This window comes from Hypomesus transpacificus, chromosome 4 (genome assembly GCF_021917145.1).
Source record: "Hypomesus transpacificus isolate Combined female chromosome 4, fHypTra1, whole genome shotgun sequence".
Taxonomy (NCBI): domain Eukaryota; kingdom Metazoa; phylum Chordata; class Actinopteri; order Osmeriformes; family Osmeridae; genus Hypomesus; species Hypomesus transpacificus.
Window position 1 is genome coordinate 10749620 of NC_061063.1, and position 23052 is coordinate 10772671.

The following is a 23052-nucleotide window of genomic DNA, read 5'->3' on the forward strand; positions in this document are numbered from 1 at the left end:
TATCTTTATTTAGAAGCTCAGTGGTTTACAGAAAATGTACAAAGTACATATTTTGTGTATAAATAACATTGAGGCTCATTTAAATGTATTGCTGTAAATTCAGGGAGCAACAAAGTTGAAGCTCATTCCTTTTTTATTAATATATTTATTTATTTAACCAAAAAGAGGTCAGTAAGGTTATCAACACAGTATATTGCTGCAGAATAACAATATTATTGGTCACTGTTGGCTCTTTAGGAAGCACATGGGTGGACATTAAAACAATAATGAAAATGTGGGTTTAATATTTGCATAATATCTTCAGGAATAGTCAAGTAAAAGCTCTTACAAAATACATCAGGTTAATTAAAGTCACTCATAAATACTACATACACCAAAAACATAATTAATACACTGACAGTAGACATTTATATTAAGGCGATGGGATTATCCTCTTGTGCAAAACAGACCAAAAATATTTTTATGACAACACACCTGGCAAAATGAATAACTAGAAAATGTCAAATCTTGCCAAATGCCACATTCATAGAACGGAAAGTACCCAACCCATAACATGTGAGTGTAACAGTGGATTAATTTGTTCGGTTTTTCAACCACATAAAAAGATCCCATCTAGATTTCAACCCAAACATTTTCATGTGCCCTGTTTCAGTCAATCATTACTCTAAAACGAGTGTGTCAAAGTGCAACAACCCAGAACTAAACATGGTCCATTTACTCCTGAGCAGTTTCTTCCCTGCGTTTCCCGGTCTCATTGCTTTCTGCTCTCGCTGTTGTTCTCTGCTCTGCTCTTCCCTGGAACTCGTCTCCACTGAGTTCTGTTCCCAGTTCCCCCCTCGCCTGGGAGACACAGACAAAAAGGGTTCCAACCACATCCTGGTTCCTGAGTGGGATGAGAGAACGTGCGCTAGAACCGACCCGCTCTCTCCGTCTTACCTGCGGGGCCTCCTGGGGTGTGATCGCACACGTCTACGCTACCGTCCTCACTCTCAGAGCCTCTCTGCATGAAGAAACACTTGTTTAAGTAGTGTTTTGGAGCACAAAAATACATCCATGTGTTTCACTGTCGTATGAGTGAGTGCTGTATCTAAACTTGCTCAGGAGAAACGTATGTTTATACGTCACAATACAGAAGACGTTTAAAACATCGAGTAGCATTAAAGATCAAATCACCTTTGACTTTGACCAACACTTGAGCTCATAACGCATCATTCCGTACAGACAGAGCAAGGTGATGAGGGCCTGGGGGGAGAGAGACATGGAGAGAGAGAGAGAGAGAGAGAGAGAGAGAGAGAGAGAGAGAGAGAGAGAGAGAGGGGGAGAGAGAGAGAGGGAGAGAGAGAGAGAGAGAGAGAGAGAGAGAGAGAGAGAGAGGGAGAGAATTGTTTGACACCAAAATGAGAGCTGTGGCCACCACCCGGATCACGGTCACGTGCCAGAGCATGCCAAGGTAATTACATTTAGAGACAAGAGCTCAACTCACACAAGTCTCGTCACACTACACAACCCTATGACAGAATCCTGTTCTGGAGCGCTTCAACAAAGGCCTAGCCTGGCATTGCCCAATTCTTGCCGAAAAATAAATATTATATTTCCTGGCAAAAGGACCAAAACACACACATAAGCGCCCACAGAAACATGTGCATGTCTTACCACACACAGCAGCCACAGGACAACAGAGCGCACTTGTGTTTTGGAAAACAGATCCTGTCCAAACTTTACACAGGCAACAGCTTCCAGGAACGCTATGGCTCTGAGGATGAAACATCCATGATTAGAACAATCATCCTGGTTTTTAATTAAGATACGTGAGAAATGCCTCTTAGATGCACAATATACTGTATGTACAGTATAGGCCTATTTATATATATAAAAAAATGTTGAACATCATTTTTTGTTTTCAACAATAGCCCCCTCTTTTGGCAATTGGGCTACAGTGCAAGACACACAATGTATTTAGCGCCCAGATTAACCGCACACAAACTGGTTGTACTCGCACACACACACGTGCACACACACACACTAATTCCAGTCAGCAGACAGAAAAAGTTTAGTAATTTGCTGGGCTTAAGTCACTAAGAAATCTGCCTTGGAGGAGAACAGTCTCATTGTTCTTCATTTAGTGGTGAGATATAAAGTTTGTCTGGCTCCCATGGAAACCATAAAGGCCTGAATCAGATTTCCCTTACAGTTAGTACCAGTGGGTACTTCTACAATGAGTCATCGAAAACTAGATTTTTCAGGAAAAAAGGTTCTATCCAAAGGCAGTCCCAGTTTGAATGATGTTCCGACCACATTGAGAAGCATTTCACTAATGAGACATTAAGGCCACATACAGACACAGCATCAAACACCCACTCACCCACTCACCCAAACACCCAGCACTGTGTTCCCACCCGCTTGCACTGGGTGTCAGTCAGATACACGTAGTACTGCCTGGGAGAGAGAACAACTGTTCAGCACTCTGGAAGGGAAACTGGCAACTTGCTGTTTGAGCTTGTGGTTGGGAGATGTGGAGAGGTGGAGAGGTTGTGTTGGGGAAAGGTGGGGGGGTTGTGATGGGGAGAGATAGTACCTGACTGTGGGGGTTGTGTTGGGGAGAGATAGTACCTGACTGTGGGGGTTGTGTTGGGGAGAGATAGTACCTGACTGTGGGGGCTGTGATGGGGAGAGATAGTACCTGACTGTGGGGGTTGTGATGGGGAGAGATAGTACCTGACTGTGGGGGCTGTGATGGGGAGAGATAGTACCTGACTGTGGGGGCTGTGTTGGGGAGAGATAGTACCTGACTGTGGGGGTTGTGTTGGGGAGAGATAGTACCTGACTGTGGGGGCTGTGATGGGGAGAGATAGTACCTGACTGTGGGGGCTGTGATGGGGAGAGATAGTACCTGACTGTGGGGGCTGTGATGGGGAGAGATAGTACCTGACTGTGGGGGCTGTGATGGGGAGAGATAGTACCTGACTGTGGGGGCTGTGATGGGGAGAGATAGTACCTGACGGTGGGGGCTGTGATGGGGAGAGATAGTACCTGACTGTGGGGGCTGTGATGGGGAGAGATAGTACCTGACTGTGGGGGCTGTGATGGGGAGAGATAGTACCTGACTGTGGGGGCTGTGATGGGGAGAGATAGTACCTGACTGTGGGGGCTGTGATGGGGAGAGATAGTACCTGACTGTGGGGGCTGTGATGGGGAGAGATAGTACCTGACTGTGGGGGCTGTGATGGGGAGAGATAGTACCTGACTGTGGGGGCTGTGATGGGGAGAGATAGTACCTGACTGTGGGGGCTGTGATGGGGAGAGATAGTACCTGACTGTGGGGGCTGTGATGGGGAGAGATAGTACCTGACTGTGGGGGCTGTGATGGGGAGAGATAGTACCTGACTGTGGGGGCTGTGATGGGGAGAGATAGTACCTGACTGTGGGGGTTGTGTTGGGGAGAGATAGTACCTGACTGTGGGGGTTGTGTTGGGGAGAGATAGTACCTGACTGTGGGGGCTGTGATGGGGAGAGATAGTACCTGACTGTGGGGGCTGTGATGGGGAGAGATAGTACCTGACTGTGGGGGCTGTGATGGGGAGAGATAGTACCTGACTGTGGGGGCTGTGATGGGGAGAGATAGTACCTGACTGTGGGGGCTGTGATGGGGAGAGATAGTACCTGACTGTGGGGGCTGTGATGGGGAGAGATAGTACCTGACTGTGGGGGCTGTGATGGGGAGAGATAGTACCTGACTGTGGGGGTTGTGTTGGGGAGAGATAGTACCTGACTGTGGGGGTTGTGTTGGGGAGAGATAGTACCTGACTGTGGGGGCTGTGATGGGGAGAGATAGTACCTGACTGTGGGGGCTGTGATGGGGAGAGATAGTACCTGACTGTGGGGGCTGTGATGGGGAGAGATAGTACCTGACTGTGGGGGCTGTGATGGGGAGAGATAGTACCTGACTGTGGGGGCTGTGATGGGGAGAGATAGTACCTGACTGTGGGGGCTGTGATGGGGAGAGATAGTACCTGACTGTGGGGGTTGTGTTGGGGAGAGATAGTACCTGACTGTGGGGGCTGTGATGGGGAGAGATAGTACCTGACTGTGGGGGCTGTGATGGGGAGAGATAGTACCTGACTGGGGGGCTGTGATGGGGAGAGATAGTACCTGACTGTGGGGGCTGTGATGGGGAGAGATAGTACCTGACTGTGGGGGCTGTGATGGGGAGAGATAGTACCTGACTGTGGGGGCTGTGATGGGGAGAGATAGTACCTGACTGTGGGGGCTGTGATGGGGAGAGATAGTACCTGACTGTGGGGGCTGTGATGGGGAGAGATAGTACCTGACTGTGGGGGCTGTGATGGGGAGAGATAGTACCTGACTGTGGGGGCTGTGATGGCTCCTACCAGGAGGATCCTGCACCAGCTCAGAAAGTGAGCCACCTGGAAAACGAAGATGTGCTTCAGGAAGAAGGTGTTCAGCTCTGTCAGCTGGGCAGCAGAGGGTTACAGCAAAAACAGATACATCTGGTGACACCTTCAATCTAATGTCTGTCATGCTTGGTAGTCCCATGTACAACCCTTTATATCAACATCTAAAATACATTCCATCAACCTCAATCAGCTTTACAACTGAAATAGTTAAAACTATTACCCCAGGTGTTCATTCCAGTCCAATCCCTTCACTCCTACATATTTGTACACATGCAGTAAAGGCCATCTCCAGCAGGAAGCAGCTGAAGTGCTTCCAGGTCAGAGGTCGTACCTGCCAGAGGATCATGAACAGGTAGATGCCGGCCACCCTCTGGAAGGAAGACTTGGGGTCAAACCAGCGTACGTATGTCCAGCTGGCAGGGGTGAACTGCAGCACCGCCCGCTTCAACTTCCCACTGGTTGTATGAATGTCCCTGCACACACACAAACACACACACGCACACAGACACACATCGGCGCACACACACGCTTAGTCACAGGGTCGGGAGAGTGGGAGGGAGACCCACCATAACAAACAAGCAGCTCCAGTCCTCTGGACTAAATAAATAAACATGTGATGGTGTTCAGCAGGACAGACTTGATGCTGGCCCAGCGGTAGGTTCTCATCTCCAGGAAGCGACAGGCAGTCATGCCCAGCCAGATACCTCCTCCGTTACACAGCAGGATGTCCAAGATCAACTGGTCCCACCAGCACTCCGCAAAATTAGGCAGCAGGTGCATGAAGAACAGCTGGGGAAGGAGAGGAGAGGAGGGGGAGAGAGGGAGGGAGGAGGGAAAAGAGAGGAATGTAAGCTATTTAAGATGTCTTCAACTTTGTCTTAAAACATTTAACATATTTTATAGAGAACTTAAATATCTTTTTTTTAAATCCTAATGGAATGGTGTCTGTGGACAGATGTGATAGTGTGTACCTCTGTGAGCTCCCAGCTGTGATAGTGTGTACCTCTGTGAGCTCCCAGCTGTGATAGTGTGTACCTCTGTGAGCTCCCAGCTGTGATAGTGTGTACCTCTGTGAGCTCCCAGCTGTGATAGTGTGTACCTCTGTGAGCTCCCAGCTGTGATAGTGTGTACCTCTGTGAGCTCCCAGCTGTGATAGTGTGTACCTCTGTGAGCTCCCAGCTGTGATAGTGTGTACCTCTGTGAGCTCCCAGCTGTGATAGTGTGTACCTCTGTGAGCTCCCAGCTGTGATAGTGTGTACCTCTGTGAGCTCCCAGCTGTGATAGTGTGTACCTCTGTGAGCTCCCAGCTGTGATAGTGTGTACCTCTGTGAGCTCCCAGCTGTGATAGTGTGTACCTCTGTGAGCTCCCAGCTGTGATAGTGTGTACCTCTGTGAGCTCCCAGCTGTGATAGTGTGTACCTCTGTGAGCTCCCAGCTGTGATAGTGTGTACCTCTGTGAGCTCCCAGCTGTGATAGTGTGTACCTCTGTGAGCTCCCAGGTGATGCTGATGGTCCAGCAGAGTCCGTAACTGCGGATCAGAAGAGCCTTCATTGACCAGCCAGCAAAATGACCAAACGCAAAGATGTCAAAGTGGCTGACGATCCTCTCCCAGGTGATCACATGGCAGTTCACCGCATATTCCTGTACGTGAGTGACAAAGAGGTGGTGAGTTTGTGTGTTGCATTGTGGGAGATGCAGTTCCAGCCGGACGTTATGAAAACACACTGTACTAGCCACAGAATTAATTGAAAGATACATTTTAAGACTGTAGTTGAATAATCGAGATGTTAGTGTGGCACTAGTATTCATTTCAGTTGATAGGAAGGGTCAGGAGAGATTCTGCCTCAGGACTAAACAGCTGAGACCAGGGGTGCAAAATGTACTTTTTTGTCCACCGGCCAAATGGCTAGTGAATGTTCAAATTTGACGAGCCACTCAATAGATTACCGTAGTTGTTTGGACTGGTGAGTGTAGAAAGTCTTCTAGCCTCTTGCATATTTTACTAGTATTTAGTGCCCTGGATGAGACTGATATGTGAGGAGGACCACTCACCATGATATCTGCCTCTCTTTTGGCATAGCGCAGACTGGGATCCAGCCAATACATGAACACCTTCACCTGGTCCCAGTTCAGGAAGATGAGGAACACCAGGAACAGGAAGTACAGGACACTCAGACCTGGTGAAGAGAGGAGGACCAATCAGGATCCAGGTCAAAGGTTATGCTTTTGGTTGAAGAAAAAGGTTGACCTTTATATCTTATTGTACTCACCAAACACCATGCGCCATATTGCAGGATGTGGTCTAGTAAACGGACCTGAAAATGTGAAACTGTCTTTAAAATAAACCAGCTTTGTGGTGGCTGTCCACATTTACTACATGCCTAAACAACATGAGGCTAATCTAGAGTTTTTGAGAGACCTTCAAGGCCCTGATCCTACTGATAAGTCATACTGTTCAGGATTCTGTCACTGGTGTATGAATAAGAAGTTCACATTCCAAAATCATGATGCAAGAATAACCCGTTCAACAGCACACAACATTGTGGAATGTTGTTAAGACATTCGTTCAGCATGATGCATGCTTAGAAAGCCAAAAGGGTTGCGACGTCACATTTATTCAGTAAGTTGTCTGAAATCGATACCTAAACGTATGAATCCGGATGATTAAAATGAAACATAAGCTACATGGTTACAGTGTCGTATTCTCCATCGTTATTGGAGCTTTATCCATGTTGCACACATCTAATCTGGTATCAAGTCGTCCACTATCCAGTGTAGAGGACGGGGCGGACTTTGGGAAACTGTACCATTAGGAAAGGCCAGAATACTGATGACCAAGAAGAAAGCGACAACCAGGACAAGTCCCACCCGTAGATTACTGTCGGCATCCGCATCATCCCTGGCAACACCAAACAATAACGTTAGTTCAGAGAGACACAGTCAAACGACCCTGAACAGCATCCTATGGATGGTTTTAGGTTAGTCTTCGGAATGGTTATGGACGGTTAGCTCTAGTGTAGTGGGCGGGTTGTTATTGATTTAAACGATCTCGGGGGTGAGGTCGGGGTGAGGTCGTACCTGGTGAACGCGAAGTACATTAAACTGACCACTGTGAAAGTCAAAAGTGTGATGGTGTGAGGCTTGTAGAATAAGTCCATAGTGATGTTTTCCACCTGTTGCTCGTTTATCATCCGAAAGTGTAGTCTATTACCGATTTCATCCTTACTTAATGTCCGATCTGCACGCACCATTGCTATGGTAAATACGCTCGTAGGACAGTTGTCGTCAAGAAAATGTTTCTGAGGGTTAAGTGGTCTCCCTTTGGAGGTAAGCGTTGAGAAACAAACCTGAACACGACCCAACCAACACAGGGATTGTGTAGGGTACATCCACTTGGTTTATACTGTCGTACTCTGAAAAATGGAAAGTATACGATATAGAATTATGCCGTCTTGAGCTTGTCATACACTAAATGAAGATGGATATTTCAAACCTTTCTTATCTCAGCGCGTATTTTAATTTTGGAAACATTGCTATTGGTATACTCCAGAATGCGTCACTTCCGTAACGCTTCCGTGACTGAACAGGTGCGAACACATGAGGAAGTTGACATTGCCAGTTTGTTGCCAGTTTTCCGAATCCTCAAGGTAAGCACACATTTTTTTATGACCACATTTATTTTGCAGTGATTCGGTTCATGTCTTTAACTTACGTATTGTTTTCTTGGTCGCTAATCAAATAAGCTAGTCAACGTTAGCCGTACAGGCACGTCTGTTATGGTCCATCCACCCGCCAGACAAATATCCGTCTAAACTAAATTCCCAAAATAACAATGCATCCAAGAACGTATAATGTCTGCATTAATGTGATTATTTACAATAATCACGTCATTTTTTCATCACAGACAACTCCATGGCGTCGGCATGTATGCAGCTGTGCTCCTGTCTGCTCCGTTTAAAGACAACAAGGATCGTCCTGCAATACACATCACGAGCTCAGAAATGCCCTGTAGCTTCCTCCGGTGTTCCGGTGATGTCCTCTATCCTCCACAGCGCCCACACCTCATTTCTGACACGACCGAGTTCAAGACTGAGATTACGTCGCAGCTACTCCACTACCAACGCCCACACAAGTCTAAAAAAGGACATTGAAGCACTACCAGAGTTATCTGCTGGGGAAGTTGTCCCATACAATAACCCCCTGTCCCAACAGTTAAGGGATGGAATGACCTCAACTGAAGTACAGCAGATATCTTTGGGTGAGTGAACACTGACACTCCCCATCAGCCCATCAAACTACACCACTCAATTGTTTATTCCCTCTTACAAGCTCCTCCCTCCCTGTGACCTCATCAGACCTGGACACCGCCGCGCGCCTCTCTCCTCTCGATGAGATCAGCGACCAGGAGGCCCTGCGTTTGGACGTCCCTTCTGCCTTGCCCCCCGCCTCCTTCTCTCTCAGAGACTACGTGGACGAATCAGAGACTCTCAGCAAGCTGGTCCAGCTCGGTATGTCCCTCCACTCCTCACGTAGCTAGATCAGCTCACCTCAGGGTTTGAGGACGGTCAGGGGCAGATCGAGACATTTTCACCTGGGGTGGTTGTAAGGTGGCACTCCATGCCACCATAAATTACAATAATATTGTAGTTTAAATAATGCCAATAATAATAATAATAATAATATTATTGAATGAAATGTACTGTATTGCTAAAAAGTAAGTATTTTAGCATTTGGAGATTGGGGTGTGCAAGCCTTTCTTGTTGGTTTCTGTTGCCCCCTGGCAGGTGTGAAACTGTGGAAGCTGGAGCAGAGGCCCAACGTGGGCTCCATGCTGCTGAAGCTGGACTTCCACACAGACGTGGCACCCCGGCTGGTGTTTCTGAAGGAGATCGGGGTGGAGGATTCCCGTCTGGGACACATAGTGACCCACAACCCCTTCATCCTAACTGAGAGCTTGGAGAACCTGCGGGCCAGGTAGGAGCGGGGGGAAGATCGTCCAGGGCGCGGCTTCTTGGGGGGGTGAATTAGAGTCCTTGTTCACAGACAACCCTCATTCTACACTTTAGACACTTGATAAATGATGCTTAAATTATTGGACTTAATAAATATAAAACTCAAAATCTCACATTGACATTCACATTTATAAAACTCAAAATCTCATACTGTGCTTGACTCCGCAACACAACCTCTTAAAATGTTTAGCATAAGTCAGATTTCTAATAACAGTGTACGGGTTTAACTGACCTATCTGTTGTTGCGGTATGCATTCCGTCGTCATGTTGTCTGCAAAACCACTAATGTCGTATTTCTGTCACATGGTGAAGGGTGGCATATCTCCGGTCCAAGAAGTTCAGCTCAGAGGGTGTGGCATCCATGGTGTCCAGAGCTCCGTACCTGCTGAACTTCAGTGTTCAGAGGCTGGACAACAGACTTGGCTTCTACCAGCAACAGCTAGGCCTCAGCACTCAGAAGGTCAGCCCTGAAACACGACATCACAGTCTCACCTAGTCAATGGAATGTTTTTGACAGGAACGGGGTAAAATCCTTCTAGAACAACGTTGTTTTTGTGTTTCAGACTCGGGAACTTGTCGGGCGTCTTCCCAGACTTCTGTGTGGCAGTTTGGAGCCTGTCAAAGAGAATCTTAAAGTACGAAATATAATCACATAACACAGATTGGTAGATACACAGATGGTTGTTTGTTTTATGTTATTCATATGCATCCCTCTGATCTAGGTGTTCCAACTGGAGCTTGGCTTTAGGGAAAATGAAATCCAGCACATCGTCATGACGATTCCTAAAGTTCTCACGGCCAACAAGAAGAAACTGACCCATATATTTGATTACGTCCACAACACCATGAATGTTCCTCAGTCTCTTATCGTCAAGTTCCCACAGGTAGATCACACTGACCATTACAAAACACTTTAATGTTTTCAAATAATTTTTATCTTGTCAGTAAGACAAACATGTACCGGTTTTATAACATTTATATGGCCACCTCTGCAGGTCATGAATTCCAAGTACCTTCGTATCCAGGAGAGACACCTGTTCCTGCAGTACCTGAGGAAGGCCCAGTACGACCCAGCTCTGCCAAACTACATCTCCCTTGATCGCCTGGTCTCTCTTCCTGACCAAGACTTCTGTACAGAGTTGGCATCAGCCACTCTGGAGGACTTTGAGCTGTTTCTGAAGACACTGTAGGATGGAAGGACATGTTGGGAGTTCACTGGGAGGATCAATGCTTCCCACGATACTGTCCATAAACTGAAACCGTGACAAGTATAGGCTGGATACTAGTATTACAAGTATCCAGAATATAGTATAGTTTGGTATAGTAGCAGCTACATTAGTATTGGCTCTGTTGTAACAATCTCAAACGTACATGTTTTGGACACCTGTGATATGAACTGCAAAAATAAAGATATAGATTAACGTTTGATTACGATTTTAAAGTTAAAATCCCCTCCTTCAAAGGGAATTATTTGTGTTTTTGTTGACTTCTGATTCTGTCATCTTAAAACCGACTCAGTCTCTGCATTTCTCGTTAGATGTTGTTTACTTCAAAAGGCATTGCTGTAGTTACTAAATATGGAAGGTTTATGTAATCCAACATGTATGCACGGTACGCAATGAATCAACCGCGAGGGGGCGACCGATTAACTTCCGAAGTTTTACAGTTCTAATGCGTGTCGTGGAATTCGATTTTGTATTATAAAAATAATTATATGAAGGTTTAAAATCAATACAAATACAGGGTAATGCTTGACTGCGCTCAAAATATTCCTCAATAGTGTTTGCGCAGAGTTGTGCAATCACTGATCTACATCCGACTACGTCATCTTCCCCACAATTCAGTACATCCGTTCTCAGATCAGTGAAGATGGCGGTGAGGGCACCAGGTAAAATAAACCGTTCTTTACAGTTTTATTTAACCATTCAGCTGACCTAATAGATATCTCATTACTTATAACAGCTCCTTAATATCTAATCGACATGACCGAGAACTGCAAAGTCCATGTTATGTAGGCTATTGATATTCGTAATAGTTGAATCAGTGGCCTCTATCGAATGTCCTTCCAGGTTCAGCTGTGAGAGTCAGATCGCTAGCTAGCTAGATTGTCCTCACTTTTGCGCCACGTCTAAAATGTTTTTCCATGTGCTTTAATTACATTTTACATGTACATGAGTTTATAAACTGAAATGAAATTCACAACCTTCATTAGAGGGTATTCAGTTAGCACCAGCACAGTAGTAGCTGCTAAACCAATGCCTGCCGAAAGTAAACACGCAGAACTCGTAATTTGTTAGTTAACGCTAGATAAATAATACTAGTTAAATGCAGCCAAAACATGAATAAAAGCAGCATACGTTAAAATTGTGACTCACGAAGAGATTTTTACTGACTAACTACGTGACTCTAATTCACATGGTATCCTGTTGTATAACGCATTGGGGTGACACTAATAATGTAGCTAGGCTAGTAGCTAGAGTCTTTCGACTCCATGCTACGCCTCCTGTCATGTTGTTTTGTTATGTAATGTTATGTAAAAACATATTTATCACTTATTAAACCTGCTTAAAATATCGTTTGTTCTTCACAGCTGCAACTGGCCGACTTATTGAAGGTTTCCGCAAATGGTACTACAATGCTTGCGGCTTCAACAAAATTGGTAATTACATGCCTTTAACACCATTTAAAATCGGCCGACGTCAGATTAGGAACGTCTTTGACACTGCTGAGGTGAAGGTGAAAATCTGACGGTGTATTCATTCCATCAAAGGTTTGTTGCGCGATGACACCCTCCACGAGGATGATGATGTGAAAGAAGCGATTAGAAGGCTTCCCGAGACCGTGTACAACGACCGGATGTTCCGCATCAAGAGGGCGCTGGATCTTTCCATGAAGCATCAGATTCTGCCGAAAGACCAATGGATTCAATATGAGGAGGTGGGCTGGCTGTAGAACATCTTTGCTATGGTGGATGAATATGACTAGAAATAGCGGGTCTATTTATTATATTTCTGTGCTGACAGGATAATTATTACCTGGAGCCGTACCTGAAGGAGGTCATCCGCGAGAGGATGGAGAAAGAAGAGTGGCTGAAGAAATGAGAGAAACGAGTTTTCCTTCTCTTTGTTCTTGTGTGTGGTCCTCCTCTGTAATCATATTTAAAATAAAGTGTGTTCTCTTGGAATTGTCTGCTGATTAAAGTATGTTCGTTTTGGATAAGTGGTTTCAAGGTACATTTTATTTCATGGTAATAATACAACCATTCTAATGTTATTGGATAGTTAATAAGGAACACCCATAGTGATTATTAGTTGGTTTGTGAATTTAGTTTAGCCCTATAAAACAAACCATTTCTGTTTAATCAGTGAAATACTATTATACAAGAAGTCTCAAACAACAAATCCTAAATTATAAAGTAACTGTTGAACTTCAAGAAAATATAAACAGTAAAATAAAAAACATTTAAAAGCACCTTCACTTTCTTTTCTCCTGTATGTTCTGGAATATGGTCAAGTGGACCTCATGAATGGAGGACCAAATGGTCTGACTTCCACATCTACGCACACAAACTCACTTTTTATACAGTCAATACATTCAACAGCTTTCTCCAGAGAGAGAGAATTCAATGACAAATAAGCATAGTGGATCCATGAAAAAGCACAGCCACCAGTGTACGCGGAAGTAAAAAAAGAAAGAAAAACAAATTCATGTTTCTAAAATAGCTAATGCACTCTTGCCCGTTTAACAGTCCTGCACAAACATCACTCCTGGGACCTCCTTTTGTCCACACTTGCGACAGTGTCGATAAAGTTCCCGAGCATGCTGTTGAAAGACTTCACCATGGATACCCCCAGCTCATTGCTGGTCTCGTTGATCTCCGGGTCGTACGCGCCCATCAAGGGGGTGCACACCTCCACGTTCCCCTTTCCTGCCCCCTCCAGGACGGCCATCAGCCCGGCGCGAACCTCTTGGAACAGGTCTCTGTTGTACCCGAGAAGAGCAGAGTCGTCCAGCGGGTATGTGACGTCCGCAGGATAGCACTCTCGGGGAACAGGCATCTCCACGTACTTCACATCGGGGAACGCCCTCGCGAGATTGGAGAAGAGCAGGCGGAGGGCGGCGGAGGAGAGCGGGTTACCCAGGAGCTTGAGTTCCTGCAGCTTTTGGCAAGGGGCCAGAGCGTGTGTCAGGACGTCCATGTTGTCATGGTCCAGACCACACTCCTCCAGAGCCAGGCTGACCAGAGAGGACGACGAGTGGTGGACAAGCTTGATGAAGGTGACGGGGAACAAGGTGGCCAAGTTGTGACCGCTCAGATCCAGTCGAACCAAGTGCTCACTGTGGAGGCTGTTGGCTAGGTAGGCCATGTCGATACGATTCAGGTTGCAGTTAGCCAACTCAAGGCACTGTAGTGGGGTATTCAGGGGACTTGAGAATAGAACGATAAGAAAAGGACAGAAGTAAACCAGCTGAACATCGTACTGTTTCCCTCTCCAGCTTCCAAATCATGAAAACTCTCACTCTAATAATCAACCATCATCAAACCGATCAGACCTAGTTTACTGTGTCCTTGAACTGTTAAATGTATTTGGGAGAAAATAAACATTTGACTGAGTCAGATGTGAGTTAATTATATAATGTGCAGTTGATACAGTATAGGTGTCAGCCTGTTTATCTGGGTCACTGCTTCAGGGCTATTTCTATGTCAGCTGTGAAGTGTTCTCTGGATGACTCGTAGGTTTGGCGGAAGGCAACTGTTGGCATTCTCCCACGTTCAACAACCCCATCAATCACTGCTGCCCTCTTCACACCAATCAAGTGCCTCTTTCAACCAAACCTGACACTTCTCCCTTGTGAAGGGTCCCTTGTGTCGACAGATTGGACCGCAAGCCAGAGCTGGTTGTGGCTCACCTGAGCAGTCTGCGCAGGTGTCCCGTGAGGGTGGAAAACCCCATGTAGAGCTCGGTAAGCTGGGTCAGTCTGCTCAGCAGCTCCCCTATGGTGGACAGCAGGTCAGTGTCCTCCGCCGACAGCCTCCGCACGTCCAGCGCCCCCGCTGGCAGCGTCAGGGACTGCAGCCGGGGGAACTCCACCCGCGAGAGCAGCACTTCCAGATGTGGTGCCTCCAGGTGAACGTTGTGCACCACCTGTTGGAGACAACATTAACCTATTTTTCTTCTTCTGCTTGCTTTTCTTGGGTGTTTGTAGTATTTTTAAAGGTTGAATAAAAAAAAAAACTTTTGGCTTTTTGTAGGTTTAGGCTCAGGCAACTATGCAGATTTAAGTTTTACTACAGGCCTGGAGCGTAATGTGCCCAGGGGGAAGAATATTTCTTAGTTTTTGTTACTGTACTTTGAGTACAAGAAAAGCGCATCACAAATAAAACGTATATAATCCTTACCTCTAGTTTCCTCATGGACTCAGGCTCCGCCAGCCTGAGCACGTAGAACAGCTGCTTGAGCGCCAGAGAGTCGGCTCTGAACCCCACGAAGCGGAGCTTGAGCGGGCAGTGTCGGAGGAGCAGGAAGGCTTGGGACACCACCTCGTAGTTCCGGCCGGTGACAAAACCGTTGAGGCGGACGTCCACTGCGGCTTCGAAGGCCGAGGGCGGTGTGTCGTTAGCCTGCATGGCCACCATGGTCTCATAGCACATGAGGGTGAGGAGCTGGGTGCGGGCCCAGCGACCCAGGGTGGAGCCACAGGGACAGGCCTGGTGCTCCGTGTCCACCAGCCCAGTCAGGTCCACCATGCGCAGGGTCTTGGCGTAGGTGGAAGGGGGGCGCAGAACGTAGGCCTGGGAGAGATGGAAAATGAAATGACTTTAAAATAGTCCTTTTCAGTTATGGATAAGTAATGAGGTCCTGGCCCTGTTCCAAGCTGGCGCAGGAACTTCTCCTTCAACCAATCACAAAAGCACTACAACATCTCCTTCACCAATCACAGAATTGTGTGGTTAGTTGAACCAAGAGTACTTAACCCTTGTGCTGCCTTTGGGTCACAATGACCCGAAGGTTCACAACGACCCATCGTTGTGCTGCGACAACTTTACCCAATACAACAACAAATCATTTTCTTTGAACCTTTGCGCTGTGGGGGGTGTGAAACAGCCCAACGGTTAAAAGAAAATGCTTCACGTTATTTTTGTATAAGGGAAAGTTGTCACAACACATGGGGGGGTCACAATGACTGAAGGGTCACACTGACCCGAAAATAACACAAGGGTTAAGGCCTTATTTGGTCCTATTTTCACATCACACATCACTGCAAAATTAGTTGTCACCAATAAAATCACACAAACGTCTATGAAGTTAGCTTCACCTTCAAGCCAGTGAGGATGGCTTCCAAACACTGCTTACAGGTCCAGGAGGTCAGGTCCTCCTGGCAGTCTGGCGTGCTTCCCAGCAGCCTCTGCAGGTTGAGTTCCTGGAGGGGCCAGTTCTGCACCAGAGCGTGGAGCAGGGTAGCTTCCTCTCGCAGGTAGCAGGCCTTGAACAGGAGCGGGTACAGGTTGAAGGATACACAGCAGAGGTTCTCCTCGGCGCTGGGGCCACTCTGTGAAAAACCCTCCGCAGCGAGGAACCTCAGACTCTTCATGGTTCTTTTCCGGTTCTGCCTGTCGTCTAACCCTTCGTAGGAGGAACTGGGTGGGCTAGATTTCAGTTTTTATCCAGAGGAACTCAACGTTCTGCTGATAGTGTTTGTTTGGGTGGGGGTTGCGGTGTTGTGTCCACTTTGCTTAGGGGGGAAGGCTTGACCATGTGACTAGGAAAACTATTTTTAGAAACAGCTGTCTAACGCCCCTTGGTGTCTCCAACAGGGGGGGTTGTGGTAGCAAACATTCACTCTTGGCTTGAACAGCAGTATTTTCCTACTGCGTGTGACCTCTTTATGAAGGCTTTATTTACACACACAGAAGAAGCCAGTGCATGTTGCAGCAGAGAAACCACAGAAAGTCCTGGTCTTAAGTCCTGCTGTAGGGATGCCGTCCGGTGTAACACTGGCGACATGTCTGGTATTTGACTAGATGAGCTTCATGGAAGCTTTGATAGTAATCCAGATGAAAGCTCTCATGAAACACGATCAACAGCAAAAACATTACGGGTCTGATGCCTATGAGATGGAACACTTGCTGTGCCCGCAGCATAGTTCTTCTTGTTAATGCAGCCTTGAAAGTTTTAAGATTTATCTTCTGTCAGACGATGACACAACGACAGGTTCAATAACTTCCTGGTAAGATCAACAAAACCTTTTAATAATTCAATACAAATTGGTGTTTACACATTTAAAAACAGCAGTCTTTGTTGGATCCTGAGTTTTACGCAAAACACAATAGTACAAAATATTGAGCTTCATGCTTTCATGTAGAAAAATAGAATTAATATAAAACATCTTTATTACACTCTTGTACAGATGTTGTTAAAAACATACAGTAAATCTCAGAATTAATAAAGCCATTTGTGGCAAGTTACCATCCCCTGAGTGGAAATAAACAGTCTATAGGGCTTTGAAGTTGCATAGCGTATGCAATAGAAGAATTCATTTGTACTGTCATAAGCTCAGATCTATATGTACAGTCTGAATACACTGTGCAGGAATGAGCACCTGCTATTGGACCAATAGTGGCGTCCAACACCAATAAATCCCAGCATGCCATGGGGCTGTCTCTAAAAGCCTTTAGTGGAGTTTTGATGTCATGTGGTCTGATGCCCAAAAATATAGCAAAAGTTCTCCAGGTCAGTGTCTGGATTTCAGCTCGGTGGGCTAAGCCAGTCAGGCTGGACAGCAGTCATGTTGGTGGGTAGTGGTAGTGGTGATGGTGGTGCTTGTGATGGTGGAGGTGGTGCCTCTGTGCCAAGGAGACTAAGCCCCCATTGGAGGCTGGCTGGCTGGGGAACACCTCCCTCCCTTCCCCTTGCCCAGCCTGGAGGCCAGAAGGCCCAGCTTGGAGGCCGGGAGGCCCGGCTTGGGGGCCGGGAGGCCCAGCCTGGGGAACGGGAGGCCCGGCTTGGGGGCCGGGAGGCCCAGCCTGGGGAACGGGAGGCCCGGCTTGGGGGCCGGGAGGCTGATGGTGGAAGAGCTGGGGCCTGGAAGGGGAGCCTGCGGTTTTCTGGGCCCTTGAGCGAAACCGCTTGATGCGGGAGTACTGAAGGGCAGGCTGGGGCTGGGGCCACAGGGTAGGCTGGGGCTTGGGCTGGGGCCATTGGCCATGAAACCTGGTGGACTTGGTCCCCCCTCCTCCTCCTCCCACCACCTTGCCCCGGAGGGACTTGAGGAACGACAGGTCTCTGCCTTGGGACTTGGTGGCGCTGCAGTTCTCTCTCACCCCCACTGGGCAGCGCTGGTGAGCTGAGTGGACGTGTTCTGGCTCCTGGGATGGGGCCTCTGCGTGTCGCCGAGGACAACGAGCGGAAGTTATGTTGTTGTGAACAGTGATACCATGTCAACCACTCAGCCAGAGTCCAGGCAAATTAACATAAACATTGATATATATATAAATATTTTTTTATGAATATACATATTTTTATACATCTAAGTTTTTGCATACCCTTGTCGTCAAACTTTGAGGAGTAGTTCTCGATCCCGGGCAGGTCCAGGTAGTGGTTCCTGCGGTCTATGTTCTCATCCACACAGTACTTCCTGTCTGCTTTTCCTACTTCCTGAGTGTGACTCGTGTCGTGATCTGACAAACAGAGAAGATTAAAAAAAGGGTTGTTACAAATCATTCTCATTCCTTCAGAATGCACTATTGCTAGTAGATGCTGCGTTCAGAATCACCTGACTGAGAGAGCCTGTCTGATTGGCTGACGGGGGTCAACACCAGTTTGACCCTCAGCGCTGTGCTCCCATTGGTTGGCTGCTTGATGGACGTTTCCACCCCCTCATAGATGGAGTGCATCAGCCTAGACATGCCCTGCATAGACACACAAGTGTCATACACACACACACACGTCATCCAAGATCAGGAGACGGACTCAAAACATGGCGCCTGAGAAACGGCCTGTCTTTAGAGGTGGATCCATACCTCCTTGGTGACTTTGCCACTGTTGTCAAAGCAGAGAGTGAAGATCCATTCCTGGTGAGGGAGGTCCGACACTGTATGACTGTGGTTGTGTTCCCTGTCACCTCCCCTCTCTAAGGGCAGGGCCACTGGGAAATACACAGCACCTTCAACACTGGTTCCACCTTCTCATTAAACTAGTCTAAAACTAACAAGATATTTACACTAAGAACTATAGAGATACTTCCTAACACAAATATTCCAAAATCTGATCCTTTGGCAAGTATTTAAATTACTTCTATCGTCATAAGTGAATAGTAACAGTAAATACACAGGTAAACAGCACTAATATCTCAAGGACCAGTAATCCTCACTCTAATACAAAACAGATGCGAACACGTTTACAATTTCCTTTTACTCAAACAAGCTGGAGGGGGGGGTTGGTAATAAAGCTGTAAATCACGCAACTCACTACCTGGAGACCATCAGACACTAAGCCTCGACTGATGCAGAACCATGTAAAGACATACTGTAAACCCTCAATAATTAACATGATAAGCTCCATATATTAAATACACAGTTAGGGTTTGCTCCAGAAGCAGGCTCTTCTGTGAGGGTGTAATACTCTTCTCACCCTCTAGGTGGCAGTCACTGGTATGGATGTGAGTGTCCTTCAGGTCCTTGCCACAAAACTCCTGTTTAAAAACAAAAAACAAAAACAACCACCCCCATAGATTCAGGACCAGTTAGGATATAGTGCCAGAGAAAAGACTCACAAAAGGGGGGAAAGGATCAAAGACAGAGAGAGGAAAGCACAAAAAGCAGTTTCTGCTCCGTATCAGATGCAGTGAGTAGCAGCCAGCCAGATGTAGGAGATGAATCATCACTATCTGTTTATCATCTCTCTTCCAATCCCACCAGGACTCCACCACCGCTATGCTGGCCAGAGGATGATGAGTTACACAAGATGAGTTAGAGGGTTGTGTTGACAGATAACCTTGCCAGCCGAAGATGGCTTCCTCTGCTTCACAGCCCAAAACCGCCAACATCTCCACCCCGTCCCCCCCTCCTCCGCCTCGCTTCGCCTGCCCTGGGGCCTTTGATGTGGAGTAGGGTTACGGACAGTGAGAGGATGGTTGGGAGGCTGGGAGCTAGATGGAGGGGGGGCATGTTCCTGCTCTCACTTTCTCTTTGAACTGGCACCACCCACTCCCCTCACTACCAACACCCCATCCCTAGTACTATCCCCAACGCCACCAGCACCCGCCCCCACATCCCCCAGAAACCGCCCGACCCCTACTACCCCCCCCCCCCCCCCCCCCATTATGTCCGTCCTCCAACCCTCCATTCCACTTGACACTGTACCTCAAACCCCAGACAACAGAGTCTTTGTTTTAAGCCTGATTGGCCGTTCTCCTCCTGTCTAGCTGTACCTGGAGAGGTGATGAGTCACAGAGGAGGAGGGAGGGAAGGGGCGGCGGAATGCTGAAAGACGGAAGCTTCATGATCATGGTGTTCCATTAGTTTCTCTTATCTTTTCCGAAAAACAATAGTCAGAGACATGACAGCACAAGTCGACACTTCAGAAGGGTACATCTGAGCCTCGGGGAGAGAGTTTGCTGCCATCCCCTCTCTCTGTCTCTCTCTGTCTCTCTCTCCCTCCCCTCTCTCTCTCTCTCTCTCTCTCTCTCTGTCTCTCCCTCCCCTCTCTCTGTCTCTCTCCCTCCCCTCTCTCTGTCTCTGTCTCTCTCTGTCTCTCTCTGTCTCTCTCTGTCTCTCTCTGTCTCTCTCTGTCTCTCTCTGGTGTGGGTTGGACTCAAAACTAATGTCCACATTGTCACATGGTTATGAGACTTCTACTAATCCTCACCACCAGATAAGTAACTGCTGTTGTACCATATACAATGACACTCATCAGATTCCTCCTCTACAATGTATGGTTGGTTATTGGATGTACATAACTGCACATCGCTCCAGATTTGAGAAACAATATCCCTGGGACCGAGCTGAAACAGACCACAAGACGAGCTGACATGTAGAAACACTACAGAGTTCTTTAAGTGTCTAATGATGGAAGCCAGGAGGTGAGCCAGCCAGACATCTGATCCGTTTTTGGGGAAAACAGGCTTCTCTGGCTCAGACTCGGAATGTTCTGGAAGTGATCCCAGAGAGGCTGAGCAATGTCCAGCCACCTGGATAACGAACAGCGTCCCATTACCTTGGTAACAGGGTCCCATCACCTTAGTGACAAGGTTCAGTCACCTTAGTGACATCAACATGAAAAGGACCAGACCAGGATAACTGGACCAAATAAACAGTTCTTATCCAGATGGCTCCAGCTCATGCACAAGCCTGTGTCAGAACAGTTTAAAATGTGGTTAACTAGTTACAACAATGCCTCCCTTTGAACGTTTCAATCCCTCTTATTTACACAGTGTTATACCATCAAACAGCCACGTGTGTTTGGTTGTCTATGAACTGAACCTCATCCTGATCTGCCTTGGACGAACCAGTGGGTCGTTATTCCTGGGAGACAGTATGTCAATGTTCACTTTAATAGTACTACCTTACTACTTCATGAGGACTCTTTACTCGACTGTGCCCTACTGTGCCCTACTGTACTCTGCTTTCATTTACTCTGTATTAGGTTTATCTGTACTCGTCTTTCCTTTCACTGTGTGTACAAAAAAGTTTTGAAAGGTTTGACAAATATTTTCAAAAACAGGTTCTCTCCTCTCCTTTAACAGTGTGTGAAAAAAGTAAAATATACAGTACTAGTCAAAAGTTGGGAAAATGTGTCCAAACTTTGGACTGGTACTGTATATATGTCTTCCTGCTATGTTTGGTAGCAGTAAGACAGCAAGGTGTCAGTGTGGTCCCACTGTAGTCTGTTTCAGACAGGGAACACCACACAGTCACCTCAGAGACGAAAACGTTAAGACAAAACACCTCACTGACTAACTAGCGACAGTTACATAAGCAGTGGTGTTATGGGGAAGCTAATTGTTAGACTGGAAAATCAAATCGCAGAAGCAACTGCTGTTAGAGGGAGGTGGTGGACTTTGGGCTCATTAAAAGTCTGGCAGGCTATAATTCTTTCCTAATTGTCAGCTCCAGAAATACCATAGAGCACTGAGAGGCAATTGGACCCTGCTTACAACCAAAAAACAACTGTTACAATTCACACTTTTATTCAAAATGTCTAAAACACAAAAATAAATGTGTGGGTGTATACTAAGCCTATCAGATTAAAAGGTACAAAAAAGAAAAGAAAACTCGCTTCACACACACACACACACACACACACTCCAGGCGTTTCTCCTGTCGCCCATCACAGCCCACAGCGTGTGCAGTAGGAAAGCAGTACCAGATGTGTAGCTGAGTGTTTCAGGGCAGAGAAAGAGTCCGCTGTTCTGGGGCATGGCCATGTTACACTTCAGACACGACAGCAACTCCTCACAGAGAGCAAAGGAAGGAGAGAAGAAGAAATAAAACAAACAAGCGCACCTCTACAAGTTAGTTGAGGAGGGGCTAGGTCTGGCTGTCTAGCTAAAACTAAACCTACAAAACACAGCAACCTAGGAGCACACAGGCCAAACGCACAAACCAAGGCTTTCACAAGCTGGTCTCTCGACACCAAACAAATCATCCTGACCTAAGATTCACACATTGGGCTGTTCATTCACCTCCAGTTTCCATCCACTTCAAACACCCCCTCAAAGAGCGGGCCACACAGGCCCAGAACCCAGCGTCTGGGGAAGACGCGTCCATGAACATGGTCGACACAGGGATACCCGGGTGCAGATACAGACAAGATGCTGGGGTGGGGTTATGGTTGTGGTCAACAACTAAGAGGCTGTACTGGGGACTCCTGGGTAATAATATCAACTGTTGTAGGCCCACACTGAACCATGATTACAGACGGGTCCTCCTGTACCGTCTGTGCCCCCCCTCCCCCCACCCTCTCCCTCTCTGAATTAAAAGCTAAAGCAGTAGTCTATGTATCAACCTATACTGATTAAAGTAAAAGCAAAACATTAAAAGTGAAGAAGAAAATGAGCCTTGTACAACTCTGTACCTGTTTCCGTTTGATCGCGTGGGTGGAGGTTGTTATGCGGCCAGGTTCTCCCTGACAGGTAAGCGCGTTCGCAGCAAAACTACCACCTGACCAAAACATTTAAAGCAACAACATACATTTTACAATAATTCCGTTAAATAAATTTAATTTGATTTATACCTATATTAAACATGTAATTATGTGTGAGCTGACGAACAGCTTACCTTCAGGGCTTAATCTGCGCTTACACTCTATCAGACGTTGAGAAATAAAAAAAACAATGAATAACTATCATGTCAATCAATCAATCAAGTTTGCTGCCAGTTACAACGTAACGTAATACCCGGTCTTACCATGTTTTGACTGGAGTTTGCCCATATTCCTTCAAATTACCTATACAACAACCTACTGTAAGTCTGATGCATTTACCTATTTGATCAAGACAATTTCATCGTTTCAGACAGATAAAAAGAGAGCAAACAAAATCTGCTTTTTTCATCGGGTATTTTCATGTTCCACTCAAACGTAACGCTGAGGTATTCCAGACGGATCTTTAAGAAAGTGTGCCT

General features: G+C 46.7%; 4 protein-coding genes across 7 annotated transcripts; 1 reads left to right on the forward strand and 3 right to left on the reverse strand.

Moving 5' to 3' along the window:
* Positions 1–22: 22 nt before the first annotated feature.
* LOC124467565 (phosphatidylserine synthase 1-like) lies at positions 23–8301 on the reverse strand. Of its 3 annotated transcripts, none has more exons than XM_047019879.1 (14): positions 8129–8301; positions 7495–7829; positions 7224–7315; positions 6687–6731; positions 6469–6593; positions 5899–6057; positions 5053–5204; positions 4747–4888; positions 4360–4472; positions 2371–2436; positions 1654–1753; positions 1174–1242; positions 937–1000; positions 23–840 (listed from the first exon to the last, which is right to left on the reverse strand). In XM_047019879.1, exons 2-14 carry the CDS (start codon positions 7803–7805, stop codon positions 752–754), a joined length of 1527 nt encoding a protein of 508 aa, XP_046875835.1. In that variant the 5' UTR covers positions 7806–7829; positions 8129–8301; the 3' UTR covers positions 23–751. The 3 variants fall into 3 exon arrangements, with proteins under 3 accessions (XP_046875835.1, XP_046875834.1, XP_046875836.1); XM_047019878.1 differs by lacking the exon at positions 8129–8301 and adding an exon at positions 7910–7950; XM_047019880.1 differs by lacking the exon at positions 8129–8301 and having other exon boundaries at positions 4360–4424; positions 7495–7910.
* LOC124467568 (cytochrome b-c1 complex subunit 7) lies at positions 7970–12612 on the forward strand. 2 transcript variants are annotated; one of them, XM_047019883.1, is made up of 8 exons: positions 7970–8063; positions 8321–8674; positions 8772–8924; positions 9201–9390; positions 9741–9888; positions 9992–10063; positions 10151–10312; positions 10424–10891. In XM_047019883.1, the coding sequence occupies exons 2-8, from the start codon at positions 8329–8331 to the stop codon at positions 10616–10618; spliced, it is 1266 nt and encodes a 421-aa protein (XP_046875839.1). In that variant the 5' UTR covers positions 7970–8063; positions 8321–8328; the 3' UTR covers positions 10619–10891. The 2 variants fall into 2 exon arrangements, with proteins under 2 accessions (XP_046875839.1, XP_046875841.1); XM_047019885.1 differs by lacking the exons at positions 7970–8063; positions 8321–8674; positions 8772–8924; ... (3 more) ...; positions 10151–10312; positions 10424–10891 and adding exons at positions 11213–11316; positions 12019–12087; positions 12199–12365; positions 12452–12612.
* Positions 12551–16134, reverse strand: lrrc14b (leucine rich repeat containing 14B). The gene is made up of 4 exons (XM_047019877.1): positions 15747–16134; positions 14830–15222; positions 14340–14575; positions 12551–13856 (listed from the first exon to the last, which is right to left on the reverse strand). The coding sequence occupies exons 1-4, from the start codon at positions 16020–16022 to the stop codon at positions 13190–13192; spliced, it is 1572 nt and encodes a 523-aa protein (XP_046875833.1). The 5' UTR covers positions 16023–16134; the 3' UTR covers positions 12551–13189.
* A 518-nt stretch (positions 16135–16652) lies between these two features.
* LOC124467569 (protein naked cuticle homolog 2) lies at positions 16653–23048 on the reverse strand. The gene is made up of 8 exons (XM_047019886.1): positions 22837–23048; positions 22708–22734; positions 22505–22590; positions 19061–19121; positions 18451–18575; positions 18204–18339; positions 17974–18108; positions 16653–17810 (listed from the first exon to the last, which is right to left on the reverse strand). Exons 1-8 carry the CDS (start codon positions 22859–22861, stop codon positions 17215–17217), a joined length of 1191 nt encoding a protein of 396 aa, XP_046875842.1. The 5' UTR covers positions 22862–23048; the 3' UTR covers positions 16653–17214.
* Between the last annotated feature and the right edge of the window lie 4 nt (positions 23049–23052).